The 19,022-nt window shown below is 45.6% G+C and overlaps 1 protein-coding gene across 3 annotated transcripts in view; it reads right to left on the bottom strand.

Annotated features, from left to right (window-relative positions):
- The window catches only part of LOC144144548 (CCR4-NOT transcription complex subunit 9-like), a 104,213-nt gene that overhangs the window by 31,914 nt on the left and 53,277 nt on the right, over window positions 1-19,022 (bottom strand). For all 3 annotated transcript variants that reach the window (XM_077676069.1, XM_077676075.1, XM_077676082.1), the window contains 2 exons: window positions 13,859-13,965; window positions 6,296-6,391 (listed from right to left, as the gene is read on the bottom strand). In XM_077676069.1, the coding sequence (XP_077532195.1) occupies window positions 6,296-6,391; window positions 13,859-13,965 (203 nt within the window). The remainder of the gene's footprint in view (window positions 1-6,295; window positions 6,392-13,858; window positions 13,966-19,022) is intronic.

Here is a 19,022-nt window from a genome sequence, read left to right as displayed (position 1 = left end):
CGGAGTGCGCCACTCCTAGCCGTTGCCACTGTCTGCTCATGGTGGATGTTCAGTTGCCGAGACGCGTTTGTGAGGTTTTTACTGTAAACGGGATTCTCCTAACCAAATCAACCAGGCTGCTGTCAGCTACGTAGCGCAAAAGGAGGGCCCTTTTCTTCAAGGAGAAGCTGGTGATCCTGAATAAAGTCGACAGCGAACCGAAACGGAAGTGCAGCGACTTGGCAAAAAGAGAGAGAGAGAGAGAGAGAGAGAGAGAGAGAGAGAGAGAGAGAGAGAGAGAGAGAGAGAGAGAGAGAGAGAGAGAGAGAGAGAGAGAGAGAGAGAGAGAGAGAGAGAGAGAGAGAGAGAGAGAGAGAGAGAGAGAGAGAGAGAGAGAGAGAGAGAGAGAGAGAGAGAGAGAGAGAGAGAGAGAGAGAGAGAGAGAGAGAGAGAGAGAGAGAGAGCTTGGCTTGCCACCGTCGACGTGTGCACCATCACTGGGCAACGGGACGTGATTTTGCAAAACCTGCAGCAGTTCATCTGAACGTCAAGCAGGCCAAGACAGCCCAGCATGTCATACTTGAAGACATCCTCTCGACGTGGTTCAAGGAAGTGACTGTGGCTGGAGATAACATTGACGGAAAAGTGCTCCAGCAGAAAGCCGACGACGTCGCCCTTTCGCTTGGAATTGAGAAACTCAGGGGTGGAAGCAGGGTCTAGCTTTTTGGAGCAGGAGCTTTGGAGCAGCAAAAATCCCCTTTTGGTGCAGGTTTGGAGCAATCTAGGGGATATTTCTGAGCACTTTTGGAGCACACTGACGGTCTTAAATAATGCGGCTGAGCCGTTTTAAGAGGAACTAATCCAAAAACTGCATGAGAAATAGAATTGGCCAGATTTATTTAGAAGGAGTGCAATAAATCAAATAGGAGCTGGTACCTGAAAGTACCAGCTCCTGGGACTGAAGCTGGGACTGAAACCTGCTTTTTGCCAATTCCTTTAAATTCAGCGAAGCAACTTTTTGGCCTTTATTTGTATAATAATCAACACTACATTACTAACGGTGGCTGCTTTTTTTTGGTAAAATAGTTTCGAGCTAAAACAATCGCGTGCAGTGCGCCGCCCCGCTGCCGCCGTCACCGCAACTGTGAAATCAGGTGTCGTGCGGCGAGCGCCGTGCGGGTAGCGCGCTCGCCGAGCGTGCATTACCTCGCATCGATATTCCCCAACACGAAGACGGGCGCCGTACAATACGATGCCGCATTCGCAGCAAGCTGCCGCCGCTGCGTCGACCGAGAAGGCAGGCAAAGGCAGGCAGCGAACAAAAATGGCGATTTCCCAACACCTGATTCCGTGGTAGACGCGAAGGCGAAAGTGGGCACGGCATCCCATCAAGACGCCCGCTTTCGCGGTCGAGTCGGGCCTCGTCGGTGCGCGAACGAGTACGGCGGCTGTGTGGCACCACTTCTTTCATTAAAGCAGCGCGAAAAATTCGGTCGTAAGTTCGGGGTTTGTGCGCACCGAAAACTCCCACCGAGGAACGCTAACGCGCACGTGTCGTGCAGCTGTCGAAATACCCACAATACCCACTCGACAGCAGAAAGGAAAGTGATAGCGGCCGCCGCAACACTCTAGAGGAGCGTGCGCATGCGCTCAGTATCGTAGAAGGGCCCTTCGCGCGGAAGCTCGCGTCATCGGGCGCATGCAGTTCCCGGTTCGTGGAGGTCCCGAAAAATTAGACTTCGATCATCACAGTAACTGCGTAACTGCGTTACGCAGTAACTGCGTAAAAAGAACCTCTGATGCGAAGGATGTGCGTAAGGGTCCTTCGTCTTACTTCGAGCAGCTGCAAATTCCAGAGGCCATGCCTCAAGTTATATCACTAGATAACTGTTCAAACTACTTTTACTCATGCTGGTGACAGCCTTCCGGGAAAGCCGCGGCGATAACAACGTTGCGACAAACTCCACGAGAGAACACGAGTGCACCTAGAGTGAACTAGAATAGGGGAGTGTCTTGAGCGGGCGGAGGCAGCGTTGCTTTCGGCGCGCCGTGCGCAGTTGACCGCCGCTAGGGGCGCTGGTGCGGAATCTCGCAGCTGATCAGCCGGCGCCGGCCACCGGGAGGAAACGCGGTTGGTGAGGTGCGCATGTGCGTGCAGTGTAACCTGTGCGAAAGTATAAGTGTTTATTTAAAGCACTGAGGAAGTGTGTTTCTTCAATGGCCAACATGCGAGAAAGATGCCTAAAAAAAGACGGACTACCACTGCTTTGCCCCAGGCTGTCAAAGTGGCTATCCACACTTGTAGGCCAGTAGTGGACGCAGCTGCAAAAAGATAACGGAACTGGAGAAAACGTTAATTAGATGCTATGAAATAAACTTTGCTGCCACACTGAAGTGAAATCAGTTGCATCTTATTCACTGTATATGCATGTGCTTTTTTAAATCGAGTTTTAAAAACAAATTGGCGCAAGGCTGGAGAAACAGCAGAGCTCCATGGCTGCTCCTCTCCCTTCGTCAGAGACCCGGCTGCTGCACCTCACATTTATTTCCGAAATTTCCGCTGAAAGTTCTCCACGACTGGCAGGTCCGGATCGTTTTGTCCGCAGGCTTTCACATCTCCCACAAAGTGAACTGCATTAGGATTCGCGAACTACAGGCGTCCATAGCGCGAACTCAGCGTCTGTGCTCCCAACAACAGCACGCGATAGGTCCCGCCAGAAACGATGTTCAGAGTGTTCTCTTTTTTTCTTGTAATTTTTTTTCTCGTAACACTGAACGGCGGAACTAAGAGCTCAAATGGCTCTGCTGTTAAGAGGGAAGCTGTACCATTAGCCCTGCCGTGCTCAGCATATAGCATGGCATGCAAGCGCGTTACCATGAAATGTTATTCCGTTTTTATTAGTACTTATCAATAGGAAATATACAGTTAAATCCCGATTGAACGAAGTCATCGCAAACCACAAATTATTTCGTTAAATCGAGAACTTCGTAAAATCGGGAATTTTTATTTACTAGGAGTTGATTCCATCAATTCGATGTCTAAGTGAAGGCTCACTCCAGCAGCTACCAAGAGATACCGTAATAGCAGCGGCCACGGTGAATTACATAATTACAATCAAACGCTAGGGTTCCTGGGGGAAACAAATTTATTTACTGGGAGAAAAGCCTATAATTTTCGCCTGCGTGCGCTTTGTTAGCATCGGGCGCACAGACTTTTCGTAGCACGCTAGGGCGTTCAACGCGTCCTCAGTTCCTACGTGAGCCCCACTAAAGCGCCTGAGCAAGTCAATATCATCTATCACCTGGCCTTGAGCAGGCACAGAAGCTTCGGCGATTTCTGGGCCGTCATCAACCTCTGCGACCTCTTGTGTGTCGCAAACTAACTGTACGGGTTCTTCATCGTTGAAAACCTCCGTCGTGTAGGCTTCTGCGTCCGCATCCACGCTCAGACAGTCATGGAAGCTCAGATCTGCTGCCACCTCATTAAGCCGACGAAGCTGCTCCCAGGAATGGGGCAGGATTTCCTTTTTTTTTTTTTGCTCCTGTTGAGGGCTTGTGGAACACCAAGTACTTCGTTAAATCGGGAATAGCGCTGAATTTATTAAACTTAAAAAAGAGTTATGTAAAGTCTCCAAAGTAATGCATTTATGGCAAGAAGCAATTAAAGTGTTTTGTATTTACATCCGCAGAATAATATATTGAGTTGGCTGCAACACCTCAGCTAATAAACTGGTCACCATTAAATGCTGCAATACAAGAAAAAATCTGCTCTTTTTTTCCCTGAATCGCCAGGCTCTCCGATTCGTAGAGACTCGCAGTTCATGCTGAACACCAGCTGCTGTCAATTCGTAAAAACTTCGTCATCCTCTTGCGGCAGGCAGTATGTGGCGAGTCGAGAACACGTGTAACAGTGCATAGACATTTAAAAGCGTCCGCGCGCGACATAAATCTCGGAGAGAGTCAGAATTGCCGATAACATAACCAGAGGTGCCTGCAACCACTACGGCTCATCACATCGAGGCCTGCATATCCGGAGCAGCAGTAAGTAAAGCACAAGTCGCATTTAGCCGTTTACAATCTTGCTTAGCCTCTGAACGCCTTTGAAAACAGAAAGACAACGCGAAAAGATCGCAAAGCTTGTCCAGACGCGTGGTTTCGCTGCGCCAGGGCAGCTGTGAAACGCAGCAGTAGCGCCACCTGGCGGTGTCGACGCTAACCGAAGAGGCTCGGCGCCGCCGCTCGGGACACTCCCCTATTCTAGTTCACTCTAAGTGCACCAAACTGCCGTGGCTATGGATGCGGCGTGGATCCGGCTGCGTCTATTGTGTAGCCAGCGCTCAGTGTTGCCCGGACGACGACAAGACTTGGCTAAATTTGGCGTTGTATGCTCTCAATGGACAATAATCGCGCAAATTGCCATTTCTGCGCAGCTTGGCGCAGCAGGGCAAATTGGCGCACAATGGCGCAATTGGCGCAGCAGTTCCACCCCTGAGAACTTTCAGGCCTCCGGCAGGTGGGTTCACTGTTTCAAGCAGCAGCATGCTCTTGTATACAAAACCGTGTGTGGCGAAGAAAAGAAGGTGGACGACTCAGTAGTGAGCGACTGGATGGCTGACACTCTGCTGATGCTTCGATCAAAGTACGAAGCACGGGACCTACTGTACTTACCCGATTCTAATGCACACTTTTTTCAAAAAAAAAAAAAAAAAAAAAAAAGGCCAAAAAATCAGGTGCGCGTTAGAATCGGATACGAAACCGAAACTGCCGAAACCGCGGAAATTTAATTCCATCCATCGTCATCGCCATCTCAAGATGGCGCCAAAGCTCAAAGCTTTTAGCAACGATTTTTCGGACGCAGGAAGTCTAGGCGCCTAGGCTTTTCTATCGGTGTTCACACAAATCGTCAAATCGTTCCACTTGTGCGCTTGATAACAGCAATGGCAGCAGCAGCAACGAAGTTGCGTCGCTTCCACGAGCGGCTTATGAGCGGCTCCCACGCATTAAAAACGAGTGGTCGGCTGAAGCATGTGCCTCTGGAGAAGCTCGTGGGATGGGCGTGCAAGACGTGGGCCACGATCCCATCGACCATGGTTGAACGTTCGTTCAGAAGTGTGGCATCGCAAACGCGCTTGATGGCACCGAGGACAAGATGTTGTGGTCAGTGGAAAGCAACAAGGAGCTCTCGGAGAGCGACGAGGAGTTAGATGAGTGAGATTACTTCGGGAAATAAATTGCCCGTTTCTCTCGCATTCGTTTTTCTTGGCCACAAAGTTCCATGCAAATTACAATCGGAGGCGCAAGTTTTTTTTTTTTTTTTTTTGCTTGAAAAATCAGGTGCGCGTTAGAATTGGGTAAGTACGGTATATAACGCAGATTAGGTGGGGCCTTTTTTTTTTTAATTCGCAATCCAACAAAAGCTTGTGTTTAAGAGGCGAAGCTTGTCAAAGTGAACAAAACAGTAAGCAAAGAGTAACTGTGCTCTTCTGCTGTAATGCCGATGGGTCGAAGAAGATAAAGCTAACGGTCATTGGGAGGTCGCAAAAGACGAGGTGCTTTATAGTGACGGCGAGGCTGCGGTAGAAGTGAACTAGCACCATCAACAAGCAAAACCCTGCATGCCCTTGACGTGTTGTGGCGTGCAGCAAGCTTGTGCACTGTGAGTGAGACAAGTGCCAAGTTTTACGTGCTCAGAAAGGACTGCTCGGTGACATGGAGGTTAAAAAAAAAAAGAAGAACAACATGGATTTTTTCACGCAAAAGTAAGAAAAGAAATAAACGAAAACTTTTTTTGGTGCTCAATTTCTCGGTCTGTGTTGGCTCATACGAATTTCGGATGATACGAATATTTTTCGTGGTCCCACGAGATTCATATCATTGAGATGCCACTGTATCGTCTCGTGTTCCTACTTCTTTCACACTTACTCTTAATGTCCCCAACAAAAGCACACCCTGGTAGAGCCTTCACTAACACCCCCCCCCCCCCCCAACATTCACAAAGCTTATTGCATGACTCAGTAAATGACCACATATCACCAATGGATTGCTCCCTTTTTTTAGAGATGTGCAAATCTTCGAACTCTGCAATGGCTGCACAGACAATTTTATTCGAAGTTCGAATCCACATTTAATTCAAAACTTCCAAAGAAGATCTTCACAGCAGGATGGCTTTCTAGGCAAGTTCCTGGTAGACAGCAGAACCACCCCTCCCTCATGTTGGGCAGCAAGCAATTAGTCAAGTGTACAATCTAACTGTGAAAGAAAGGCTGAGAAGCCTCGAAATTCCCAGCAATATATCTGCCTGCGAGCAGAGTGTTACCGTCTTGGACAGGTCACAGCCAGACTCCATCACTCGGAGGCACAGGGGGATGATCTCAGTGGTCAGCAGGAAACTAATGACCGCCGGCTCGTCCGACTGCTCACAGAGAAGCAGAGAAAATGACAGCAGTCAGATGAAACAAGTTGCCACTGCAAACATGTACAAAATTCAACACACAACGCCACATCTCAACGTTGTCCCACACCAGGCAAGGGGCCACGGATAATGTGTGGTTTGAGACCACTCTTTGTGACAAAGCCAATATTCCTGCCTGCCACTCCCTGCCCGCCAGTGGCCTGCCTCTTTGCTAAGGTACAAGTTGCTCCAGTGAACGCATCCCCAGGGTTCTCCGAAGCTATTCGGAAAGAACACAGCTTTATGATGTAAGTAGGTTTCCATGGGACACAAAAGGCTTTGTTTTTGTTTTTGCTACAAGCCACGAGCACCCACAATGACATTGCTGCTAAAATACATTGAAGTCGAAATGAAATCAAGAGCAGGGCTGACAATGATTCATGATCCTTAGAAGCAACTCAGTGCACTAAAATGTCTTGGTTACTGAAGTTTTCAACTGAGGTTGATTAATGACATTCCCATCGAATATGACAGCATGTTCTAAATCAGCGGTTTTCAGCCATGTCTGCCCTGAGGACCTCTTTTGGGCTTGCGAAAGTGATGGGGGATCCCACGATGAAGCATATGTTCATCAGCATCATAATTCCAAACAAATTGTACTTGCAGCTTACGTAGCCCACACACTTACACAATGCCCGCCTTTTCTGTTTGACGTTAATGACGATGCACCTCATAATGATAAGCAATTAGTGCTTGAATCTAAAAGTCTTCTAAACACCGATATGCTGCCTCCCTTTTTTCTTTTTCCCAGAGCTAACGTGTTGTGCAAAATGTAGATGTTAGAATATGTGCTACTAGGAGAATCAAAGTGTACATGTAATGTGGCGAAGCCACGTTTTTGCAGTGCAAGGAAGTGCCGGAAAAATCGAGAAAGGAATGGCGGGTGGAAAAGTTTTGAGAGAGGCTCGCGGACCCCTCAGAGGTTCTCGGGTCCGCGGATCACTATTTGAGAACCACTGCTCTAAATACATAATTGAATAGCATACGTAGAGTTTCCATAAATGGTTTGACCCCTAATGAAATCCCAGGCCTCATTCAGTGGATTAAACCCAAGTAGCCAGCCTGATTCAAGTGTGGGTGTATAGGATGCTCTTAAATTAAACCTTGCCACACCATATCCTGTCCACGCAGCTCCCTCCATTCTTTCAACCGTTTTTGCAGTTTCTTTTCCCCATTGTTTCACACTTGCCCAGTTTCTCCTCATTGCACTTGACCTTGGCAGTATAAAATGTACCCACTTGATAAAAGACTTGCCACCTCCTTGGTTCTGTACGGTGCTTTCTTGCTTTTTTTTAGACTCAAATAAAAACACAGACACCTATGACAACGCTCATGTTCAAGGATTCATGTCTTCACACATGGGCAAGATGATGAACGTGTGTGCATTACGCTGCTCAGATTTCTGCATTTGAAGGTATTTACAGTAAAAGCTCATTGATTCGAACTTGGTTAATTCGAACTGACAGTCCCGGCACAGCCCTGTATATTTCAATGGGGGAAAACTCCCGATAATTCGACCGCGTGAGTATCCAGAACGGTTAATTCGAAGTCGGATCACCTGGCTTTCATCGCTCCTCGCAGAAGCCGTCGGCCCAGAGTGATTACAATGCGTTTCAAATCCAAACCAAGCCAAATTTGCTAGAGATGCAAAACAACGAAGCAGAAAAACAACAGCATAGCACATGCGCTGCGCTGCTCCAACAGCTCATTTTGCTTCCGCAGCGGGTGCCAGCGCTCCGGTGCATGCCGTTGCACGTTTACTTTGTGCCGCAGTCACTGGTCTGAGCCTGCGATCACGTGGCATGCGAGAAAAAAAAAAAAAAAAAAAAAAAAAAAAAAAAGTGTAGTAGCGCCTAATTCGTGATAACGAGTCCAGAGGTGGCTTTGTGTTCTGCCCGCGCAGTGTGGTGCGATGCGCATTCATTCTGGTGCCTGCCCATTAATTCGAACTCTGCTTAATTAGAACAATTTTATGGTCCCCCTCGAGTTCGAATTAACGAGCTTTGACTGTATACATTTCTTTTCGCCATGAAACCGTCGAAGCGTTTTTTTTCTTCTTCTGATAAACTTTTATGTTATAAACAGCAGAGCAGGTCAACAAGCGGTGCTTTCATTTCTTGGAGAAGTAACTATCAATGCAAATCATGTGTGAACCAAATACAAATTCACACAGGACTTGGCGTTTGTATTGCTGTATTTAAAGAGACCCTGCAGCACTTACCATCGACTACTCGGAATTCCTTTTGGGTTAAAGTCTATTATCCGAGCAATCTCCTCCCGCAAGAATTATGAAAATACATTCACTATCACCGAAACTACGCGCGATGAGAAATAGCGCATAACTGTTCCCACTCAACTCGACCGCGGACAACGCGACAAAAGCTGTGCACTCTCTCCTGGAGAAGGGGGCGGCTCGCAGCGCTCTCTTCGGCGCCCTTCAATATATCACAGGCCGAGGAGTTTTCTCCTTTTCTCCACAACGTGAAGGGGTCCATTTCCGCTCTGGTGCCACAAAAAACCAGGCATGGCTGCCTGCTCGCAAGCAGACACTCAAGCTGGTAGGGCTTTTTTAAGCAATAAGCGTTTGTTATTGAGTGGTCTCATTGAAAGGGGAGTATTAAGCGTCACGCAAGCTCCATGCGCACTCAAAACATAAAAACAAAAAATTTGGGTACAGGTTCAGGCATAGAAGAAATTGGTACACAGCACTGACAACGGCGGATCGTCACAGGAAATGCGAGACATAAGCCGCGAAGTTGACCAGCGACAGTCAATAGGACAGCCATGGCCGCAATGACGTCGTTCAGGCCTTGCCGGGGGTGCATAATCAGGAAAACTGAAGAGAGCGCGGTTGGTTTTTCTGCGTCTTCCCCAGCGATTTGCGTGCTCACCACTTCCCGTGCACATGTAATATTTGGCTCAGGTATTCCTTGCAGTGTAATATAAACATCGTGTAGGTTTACTTGCACTGCTCAAACAGTGTTGCAAGGTCCCTTTAACATCGCCTATAAACGACTCTGTATATAGATCGACCAGATTTAGGGGAAATCCCTAAGGTGGAGTAAGTTTCTGTGAAGGAAAGTTCGACATCCACCTGAATGGAGCCGTACGGCTACAAAGGAAAGCTGCACAGCTTTCTCAGAAACTTTGCAGTTGAAGAAAAATTTGTCTTAACTGCAAAGTTTCTGAGAAAGCTGTACAGCTTTCCTTTGTAGCGCGTCCGGCTGCATTCAAGTGGATGTCGAACTTTCCTTCACAGACTCTGTATAAGCATTTTGTACAGGTGGAACAAAGTGTTTCCTTTCGTCCATGTTTCCTTTCGTCCAATGTTTCGTCCAGAGAAAATTGAAATAGATGTCTAGCTTTCCGAATGTAGTGTTCACTGCAGCGTACTCATGCATTGTAGTTCATTGGGGTCTAGTGGCATGCTGCCAAAGAATCTCGTTGGTTCTGTCTGGATTGAATGCTAGATGCGCTCATAAAAATTTACAATGGTTGCGCAAGTTCCTAATTGTTTTGCTGTTTTTGCAGGTCTTACAGCTATGACTTGAGAAATGCACAGATATAATTTGACAGCCCGTGGGACATGGTTAGTTTTGTGCAATAAAGATGCAATCAACTAGCATTTACGGCTTTGTGGTACCTGAAGGATGGTGTGACCATGTTTTCAGAAATTCACTGAAGCAAGTGTAACGTGGCCAAATAAACACAACAGACTAATGGCCTTGGCATTTATTTGGCCATTATGTAATGGGTGCTCCAATGGGCTCATATTGGCACACCTATAGGCCTAGGCTAACCCAATACATGTATAGGACTAGGCCAACATACCAAAGCACCCATAGACTGATACACCAATAGCAATTGGTGTAAACAACTCAATAGGCTATTGGTTTTGTCAATTGGTTATTTTTTCTAGAGAAGTCATAGCAGTTGAAACCTTCCAATGAGTGCACTTATTAGAACTACTAGGATGAAGCGATAAAGTTGATGACAGTACTGCCGATAATCAGTTTACAAAGAATGACATTCCTCCAGAACCGTCCCTATCCCAAGTTAATCAATGGGCATCGTGTCCTTCCCTGCCCATCAAGCCCTTCCCTCTTTTCGTTACCCCCTTCACCTGTCACCCTCTTCATCTCAGCATGTTAACCTCCTCTCTCGCCTGTCCACCAATCAGAAGCAAATCTTTCTCCTCCCCTCCTGCTAGCCCTCTCTCCAGGCTTTGCTTTTTGGGTGTCACAAATACTTGGGCTTCACATTTCATGACAATAAAATCTTGAACAGCTAAAACATTTCCCATCAATAGCTCCAGCTAAAGGCAATAAGGCAACTAACAAACGGCTACAGTACAAGAATGTGCGAACAATGAACCAGACTTAAAGGCAAACACCACGAATGCTAAGGTCATTGCTCTACCCCTGCCTTCCTTTTCCGTCAAGCCAACAGAAATTGAAACCAAAATTACAAACGTATCTTGCCCCCGTTTCCTCAGAGGGGCACTATAACACGAGATGAAGTAAAAAATTCTAGCGAATTTTATCGTCCAAGCAAGAACAAAACCCATGGTTGCACCATTACAAGGCAAAGAGTTGGCTATCCCCAACTTGCAAATTGTGCTGTTGGCATTCAGCCAATGTACCGACTGCCTGCTTCTGGCTACTCCCCAAAGTACATCACAAAGCCATTAGTACAAACAACCCTATTCTTATGTAGGAGGATGAGAATTTAAAATGAAATAAGCACAAATTCTTCACTATTGCAGAAATGTTTTTCGTCAAGCAAAGGTGTAGTGAGGTTCGGTCCTTTCCTTTCAATCAGGGCTGGGCCGTGACTATCACTACACTTGCTCCGTGTAGCAACTTGCCAAGGTGTGTGCAGGCTCACAGGGTTGTCAAGATTCAAAGAGCATTCTCGACGTTATGCACAATGAATTTCATTCATGTGAACTGTACTTTAAAACATCTAAATTCCTCTCTGGCAACACCCTCTAACTTGCTGCTCACTTTGAAAAGAAGGTAAAAACCTTCTAAAACTTTTTAGAGCCTTTGGCCAAATTATCTTTAGGAAACACCTCTCGTTACTTGTTATCCTTGATCTTCATAGTTTATGCATACGTTGTTGAAATATGGTTATGATCAAAATGAGGTCTACACACGCACGATTTGTCAGAAAATGTATTGTCGAGGTGCAAAATTGTGTTATTCCACACTGCACAGAGACCGAATAATGCAGAGTGTACGGTGTTTCTCCCCTGAAACCACTCCATCAACTTGGCACTACAAGACTAAGACAAGCTACAGCTATTCTGAAAAAGCATGCCCGTGACAGAGCCCAGCCTCAGGTAAAGCCTTCCACATCTGCAGGCAAATGAAGCAGCTGGAGCAGGGAAATGTAATGTCCCATACAGTAAATGTGGTGTAAAACAGCAACATTGAGCAACTGTTAAACATTGGCATTAAAGACATTTTTGTTATTTAACCTGTGCACTTTATGTTTACATTTCAGCCTGTTTTACCCCCCCCCCGAGTCCCAATATGCAGTCCGTTTTTACCTACATGGCCCAATTATTAAGCTACAGAGTACGTTATGCCATTCCTTTTCACCCTTTTTTGTAGCCTGTCCACAAAACAATGAAATATCTTAACTGTATTTGTGCTCTAGAAAGACCAGGAAGTGCAACTGTACCACTGTTACTCGAAGAGCTACTATCGTATCAAATATCAGGTCAGGAAACAGTAACATTCTTGTACTAAAACGAAGTGCAAAATTTTACACTAGCAAGAATAAATGTTCTATTTTTATGGATTTTCTGCGCCAATCAATTCAAAAGCTTTTGAGTGCAGCTAAAATTATGTAAATCCGACCAGGACAGTAGAAAATATTGAGGGAAGCAGTTGGCCTCAGGGGATGGGGAATACAAGAAAACAAGGCAGCCAGTTGAGGAAACATTTACTCGTTGCAATTTTAGAGCGCTTCTCCTCGAACTTTTGCATTATCCATGCCTGGAAAAGCACCTGCTCGGTGTTTCTGCTATGAAAACGTTACAAAGTGGGCACACTAACATAGCACTAGACACTGCACCTTTAAATTTAATGCTTTACGTGACACTACGCTGTCAAGTGCACCTGGCTGTCGCATGCTATGTTCCAGTGGGAGCTTTATTTGCACTGACAGAGGGCAGCGTTGAACCAGTACTTTCTTCAATGTAAACAGACTTTCCAGCCTATTTTGGGAACCCCAAAGGCGAGAAAACGGAAAACCGTACGACAGCTTAGATTTGATGTCATTTTTCCACAGAGAGCACACGCTGGGAGTTGTGGAACTCTCCCATAAAAAAGCATAGTGAAAAGCCACCCTGTGATGAGAGGTGTACTACCGGCGTCAAATGAAACGCGAACACAAAAATATGAACCAGAACGTGCAAAATTGAAAAATACTGTTCATCGAGTTCATATAATGGCTTGCTATTGGTATGTTTAGAAATCCACTTTTCCAAACTTTGTTTTTGTAACTAAGCCGCGCGTAATTTTGGCTTGCATAGAGAGAAATCGTGCTATTTGTGTGTTCAGGTTCATATTTTCGTGTTTGCGTTTCACTTGACCCCGAGAGTACAGAAGGCGAGTTTTGTCGGCAGAAATTTCAACAAGCATATGCATAAAGGTGTAACGTTTGCCAGTGGAAAAGAAAAAAAAAAAAAAGAGAGAGAGAGAGAGAGAAAGAAGAAACACGCAGCAGCTGAATAAAATCCTCGGAGAATTTCAAACATCACAAATCTTCACTTACCTGTAAAGGGGAGGGAGGCTATTTAGGAAAACTGTTAGGAAGTTTGATCAATGCACTAACATTGCACTACACTGTACAGGTGCCATCATAAGTAATTGGAACAAGGATTTGCGATTATCACAAAATATTTGCCTACTGGCTTTATGACAGCCATTACAGATTTACAGGAAGCTTTTTCTATTGGGAAGGACTCTTTTTAATGCAAACCAATGCAGCCAGGCAGTTTCCGGAAGAAGAAAATTGACGCGACAATGTTCCAGTTACTTCGATGGCACCTGTACGCTGGTTTAAATTCTTTCAACAGATGGCTGCACAACATGCATGACCCTCATCAAAGAGGGGGAAGGACACCACCCTTCCCCCCTTCGATAAATACATTACCCCTATGTGGAGTTTCCAAACTCCCCTTACTAAGCAAGTTCACCCCCAAACGGCACAAGGCATGGCAAGCAAGGCTGCAAAGATGACCACAAAAAGAAATGTCTTTTTTTTTATTTCTTCCTGAAGGAGCAGGAACTCCTCCGCACATGCAATAACTGCAGCACAGCAGCTGCACAACACTACCGCCCACTGGCCACACAAGGCCCCTCCCCCTCTCAAACAGCCACGCTATTAATTTTTCTTCCTTGAAATGCCACTCACCTTGACCAGAGCGCCGAGCACGCCCAGGCTAGTCAGGCGCAGGAACTCAAACGGCCTATTCTTGCTCACGGTTTGCAGGAAAGGGTACAGGTACATCGGGATGTTGGCTGCACAAGAGAAGCTGCTCCACGACTGCTGTCCTCAATGGGCATCATCCACACCACAGTCACTTGACTAATCGCCTCCATTTTGGCTTGTGATGATCTCACTTGCCATGAACCTTTTGCCATTTCTTCAACGGTATATGAACCTCTAACAGTGCTTTTTCACACAGTGGATGGTGCTACTATGATCATCACAGTCAGGCGTGAAATTTCCCAAGGTATCAATCCAACACAGCTTCTTGTCGCGACTAGAAACGACGTGGTTTGGCAGCACAGTGCAAGCATGACAAGGCTGTCCTTTGACTATCCACATACAATCTGCTTACACACACACACACACACACACACACACACACACACACACACACACACAAAAAAAGAAAGCCTAATGCATTGATGAGATCCATATCTGCTACCTGAAAATGGACAAAAAATCTGGTGCATTAGTGCAAGAAAGCCCTGTGAAGACTCCCATGTCTCAAGTTATAAAATTGGCTGGTAGTCTTCAGTAGTTCATGCCATGTGTGTAAATGACTGCTTAAACATTTTCAGCTGTTCTTTATAACAACTTGTTTCAATTCCATCAAAATAGAATGAATCAATTCACTACCACTAAATTTTTTTTAATGTTTTTTCCATTGACCACATGCCTGGCTATGTGGTCTATGACATTTGTGAAAGGTATAATTTTTGAAAGAGTGAAAAGCTCTCAGCTTTGCTGCAAAGTTGTAACTTTTTCATTTGCTTACACCAAAATCCTGGTACCATCTTGCACGTTTCAACATCATCCTTGCATTTACATCTCACACAGCAGTCAGTTTGTCTGCGTTGCCCTTGTGTCCTCTGCTCCCCACTGACAACATACACCTTTAGTTGACACTTTCCTGCCCACATCTATTCAAATAGACAGTATACTACTGACGCTTTCAAGTTGAAATTTTAACACTTTTCCATTTGAATTTGGCGCTTTCCGAGTGCGCTCTGAGAGCTAGCGCCATCTACTGAGTAGCGGAGACACTTACACCCTCTTTGATTTGTTTTTCTGCACGCCGATTTTCGAAATCACCGCCGGTGTCATGTAATGGGCACTCTGATGATACTGAGATGCGTGTCGACATCGCACACTACAGCACCATGGAAAGATGCATTTTTAGCAATTTGGACGATTCTACAGGTGACCGAAAGGGACAGTGTGCCAAACTGGTCCCGAACTTGATATGCCTGCTCAACGCAAGCCCCAAATGTGCAAAAGTATCGAAAGTGTAAACTGTGCTACAAACAAAAAAGAGTGTAGCAGAAAACCAACGTTTTCTGCGATGCATGTGTGGCCAACCTATGCTTCAAGAAACTGCTTTGCACAGTGACACAAAACTCACTGGTGCTCACAATCTTTTTGTAACTCACAACAGGATTGTGTTAAGCACCGTTATGCTTGCATGCCATCGCATTTATTTAGGTTTTTTCTTTTTCCTTTGAAACTGCCTTGTCACACTCCCTGCGGTCACAATGAAAATTTGCTCAGTAAGAACCAACACATTTTGGGATCACGAATTCTACATCCCTTCTCAACTCTTCTTTAAATGAAGGAATGAAGGAAAAACTCCTCCCCGCTAACACACACACACGCACGCATGCACAAATTGGAGCAGCTTCGCACTAGTGGTGCAAAGACTGGGCAAAAAGCAAAGCTGGTGGCCCCACCTACCTTATTCTTCGTCCGGCTATGTTTATGCACGGTTATGCTTCAAGAATCGGTCAAGTTTTCTGCATGGTGTCGTCAATAGCAACAAACACTTCGTCAAGAGCAACAAACACTTGTTCATTAAAGTATGTACAATGTATACGTGCCCACTGGCTTTGCGGTGGAGCTCCAAGAGTAGTGGAGGGCGCAGCAGGACGACCGTTTGCTCAAAATTTTTGAACTCGTTTGGCGGCCACCGTTCAGCTTGTGTGGGCTGGAGCGTGGGACGCTAATTAAGAAGGTGATTAACATTATCGCTTCTCAGCCTTTCGGCTTCTTTCATTTTGGCCTTAGTTCTCTTTGCAGTGTGAAAACTGCAACAATCGTCGCAAAAAGCAATAGAGCGAGCCACCCCACGACGCGTTTGTAAACCCATGCTTGCACTGGTTGTATCAGGACTCCGACAGGCGGCGACATGAGTCCCGCTCATGCGCGGCGAAGCAAAGCTACGGTAAAGCTGCGGCGCCACCGCTTGGCAAGATTTTTCTGCACATGATCGACAGCCCAACCACCAGCTTAAAATAAACAGCATCGCTGATAAAACATCGTTTTGTAGCCACTGGCCTGCAAAGCCTGGCTATACCTCATCAAGATTTCAGTTCTGGTCAAACAAAAATGCATTTGAATTTGGGGAAGACAGTTTGCTACCAACATTAAAGGAAAAAATCCGGTGGCGATACCACTATTAAAGGTACCCAAAAACAGTCTTTGAAGCCAAATGTGATGACAATGGTGTACCACTGCTGTATGCCGATGCTCCCCGCAAAGGAAGGAGCTTCAAGCTATGAGTCACTTGGGCTTTAAAAGGGCCATGCAGACAAAACACAAGTTTGGTTCATTCGAAAGATTGCTTCATTAGAATCATACTGATACCACTTTTAACGTAAACTTCGCTCAAATAAGCTATATGATTAGGAAAAATGGAAATGGCCATGCAACCCACTAGCTCATTTTCTGCAACAGAACCTATGATGCCATATGTGCCTGCTCTGTGGTTGGCTGACGCCGGCAAAAGCAAACGCAAATTAGGCAGGGCTTATAAGGTTGCCGAACGAGCTATTTGCGCTTAAATTTAGGGCACATTCCTTTTATAGCAGTAAGAATGGAGGGGTAAGCAGTAGAAGTTACAAAAGTACACGTAAAAATAGAAGTACCAATGCGTACTGCCGTGGGTACTGTGCGCTCTAAGCTTGTTTTAGCTGCACAGCCCTGTGGCACTTTGGAGTTGTCTCAGACGAGACTGGCCAATTGGCGTAAGCGATGGTGTCTAACATGACCATATTTGTTGAGTGAACACCATGTTTCAAAAAACTATATTTTACCTTAACAAAAACAAACCAGGCACAAATACGGTAAAAAATTGGCCGCGTATCTGCTCCTTTCGTTGCAAATGTCGTCAAAAGACGATAGTCTTTATCGACTTTTGCCAAGTAAATGCCTCCCTTCGCTTTACCACTCACCTCTCATGTTGTTCCTCTTGCGTCGCGCTCCTCCCAAGGTAAAGACACCAAAGGTTTGCTTAAATCATTTTAAATTTCCCGCGTTCCACTGCTTCAAACCGGGTGTCTCGATGCGAACGCTGCCGTACGGCGAAGACGCGCGTTAATCGAGGCGCCCTACTTCAACGTTTATAGAACCGCGTTTCCATACTCCACGTGCGTTGCAAGCAGAACGTGGAACCTATCTAGTGGAACCTTGCGTAACTGTTGCCGGTTGATTTCTTAAAATGGCGCCAGAAGCTATAGTGCCGCTGGCGACAGCAGGCGACGGCGGAGTGAATTCTTTTTCTGCAGTTGATTAAGTATTTAATTTCGCAAAAGTCAAGCATGTTTGAATTTTTATAAAGGAACACTGCAAATATCACTTCTGTATTGATTTGTCGTCTCATATTTGCGTAATGTCTTGTTCTTCTTCAACAATGTTGACACGTATGAACATTACACCGGACCAAGACGGGTAGATTTAGCTGCGACTATATAAGACTATTGCGCAGGCATTGTTTTGCTTTGGCCGGGTGGCTGAATCGAGTCAGACAGACAGACGGACAGACATACAGACACACAGACATACAGACAGACCAAAATTTCTGGGTTTAAGTAGCCCAAGAAAGACTATCGTCTTTAAAACAAAGCAAAGGCAGAAAACAGCCTGCCCCGGTATGGTGGCGTCATCTAGGTTGACTAACAGTAAATAAGGCTCCGCAGCAGCTTGAAGACCTGTTCTTGTGATATCATTGCAGACGTCATGAAAACACGATTTGGCGGGGGAATCGAAATTTTAACTTCAATTGATTAATCTCTCAGTGAATAAAGCACCGTTTGCTTCCGGAAAAGCGGTGGGGGCACTATAAAACACAAAATCTTACAATTAAAACAAACTTGTATTCTTACTGCATGGCCTCAAAATAAAAAGAAATATAAAGAGCTTGAGTCACCGATTTTCTTTGGTTGAGCTATAATTAGTTGCCCAGTTCTAGTCAGATGTAGACATAAGCCTGCGGTTCACCTTCAGAAACAAGCATCATACCCGCAGCCACACTTTCACAGAGGTGAAATGCTCCACTGCACTTCACTAGGAGGTGGATTTTGAGTTAGACTGCATCCCTTCACAAGTAGTCAGCACACTGACACCACCAAGTCGTGCAGCAATTTCGGCAGGTAATGGGGGTTAGGAAGACAGAGGGTAACTTTAAACCTGCCCTTTTAATGTAAATTCCCTCTGTTAAAGCACCGTTTGCCAATAAAAAAATAGTAGTAAAGTATGATGTAAGCATGAGCCCTAATTTGAGATGAAAACATTGCATGTTGTCTTCACTCTCACTTTAATGCATGCAACTTTGCTCTGTCCTAAAGATCGGGCACTTCCCACCTCACTTTGTTCAGTGAGAATTGATGCTTCCAGTAAAAAATCAACTACCGCTCTGTCAAAAACCACAATAATGGGGGAATGTGAAGCTTTCCAAAATCAAGCCCGACCCCAAACGAACCAACCCAGAAGCGAGCACCTGTTTCTTATTTAAGACTGTTTATACTGCACTGCGATCAGTAAAGCACTGCAACTGCTTTAATGATACGGGCATTTCATGGCTTTCCCTAGCATTCGACCATTATCTTAGACGGAGGGGTGCATTTTGTCTAATTTTGCACGTCCATGCACCCCTCTCCAAATCCAAACTGCTTCAACCATGCTGAAGTGGTGGAATCAGATAGATGTCAGCTTCATAACACGGGGGACCCAGATTCGATTCCGATCACGGGAAGTGTTCTAATTTTTTTTCACTTCACCCAGAATCATCATCGTATTCAGAAAAAGTTGGCTT

The sequence above is a fragment of the Haemaphysalis longicornis genome, unplaced genomic scaffold, assembly GCF_048455015.1.
Source record: "Haemaphysalis longicornis isolate Haplotype H1 unplaced genomic scaffold, Haemaphysalis longicornis Haplotype H1 scaffold_1, whole genome shotgun sequence".
In the NCBI taxonomy this organism is placed as follows: Eukaryota; Metazoa; Arthropoda; class Arachnida; order Ixodida; family Ixodidae; genus Haemaphysalis; species Haemaphysalis longicornis.
This window is presented reverse-complemented; position numbering and strand designations above follow the sequence as displayed.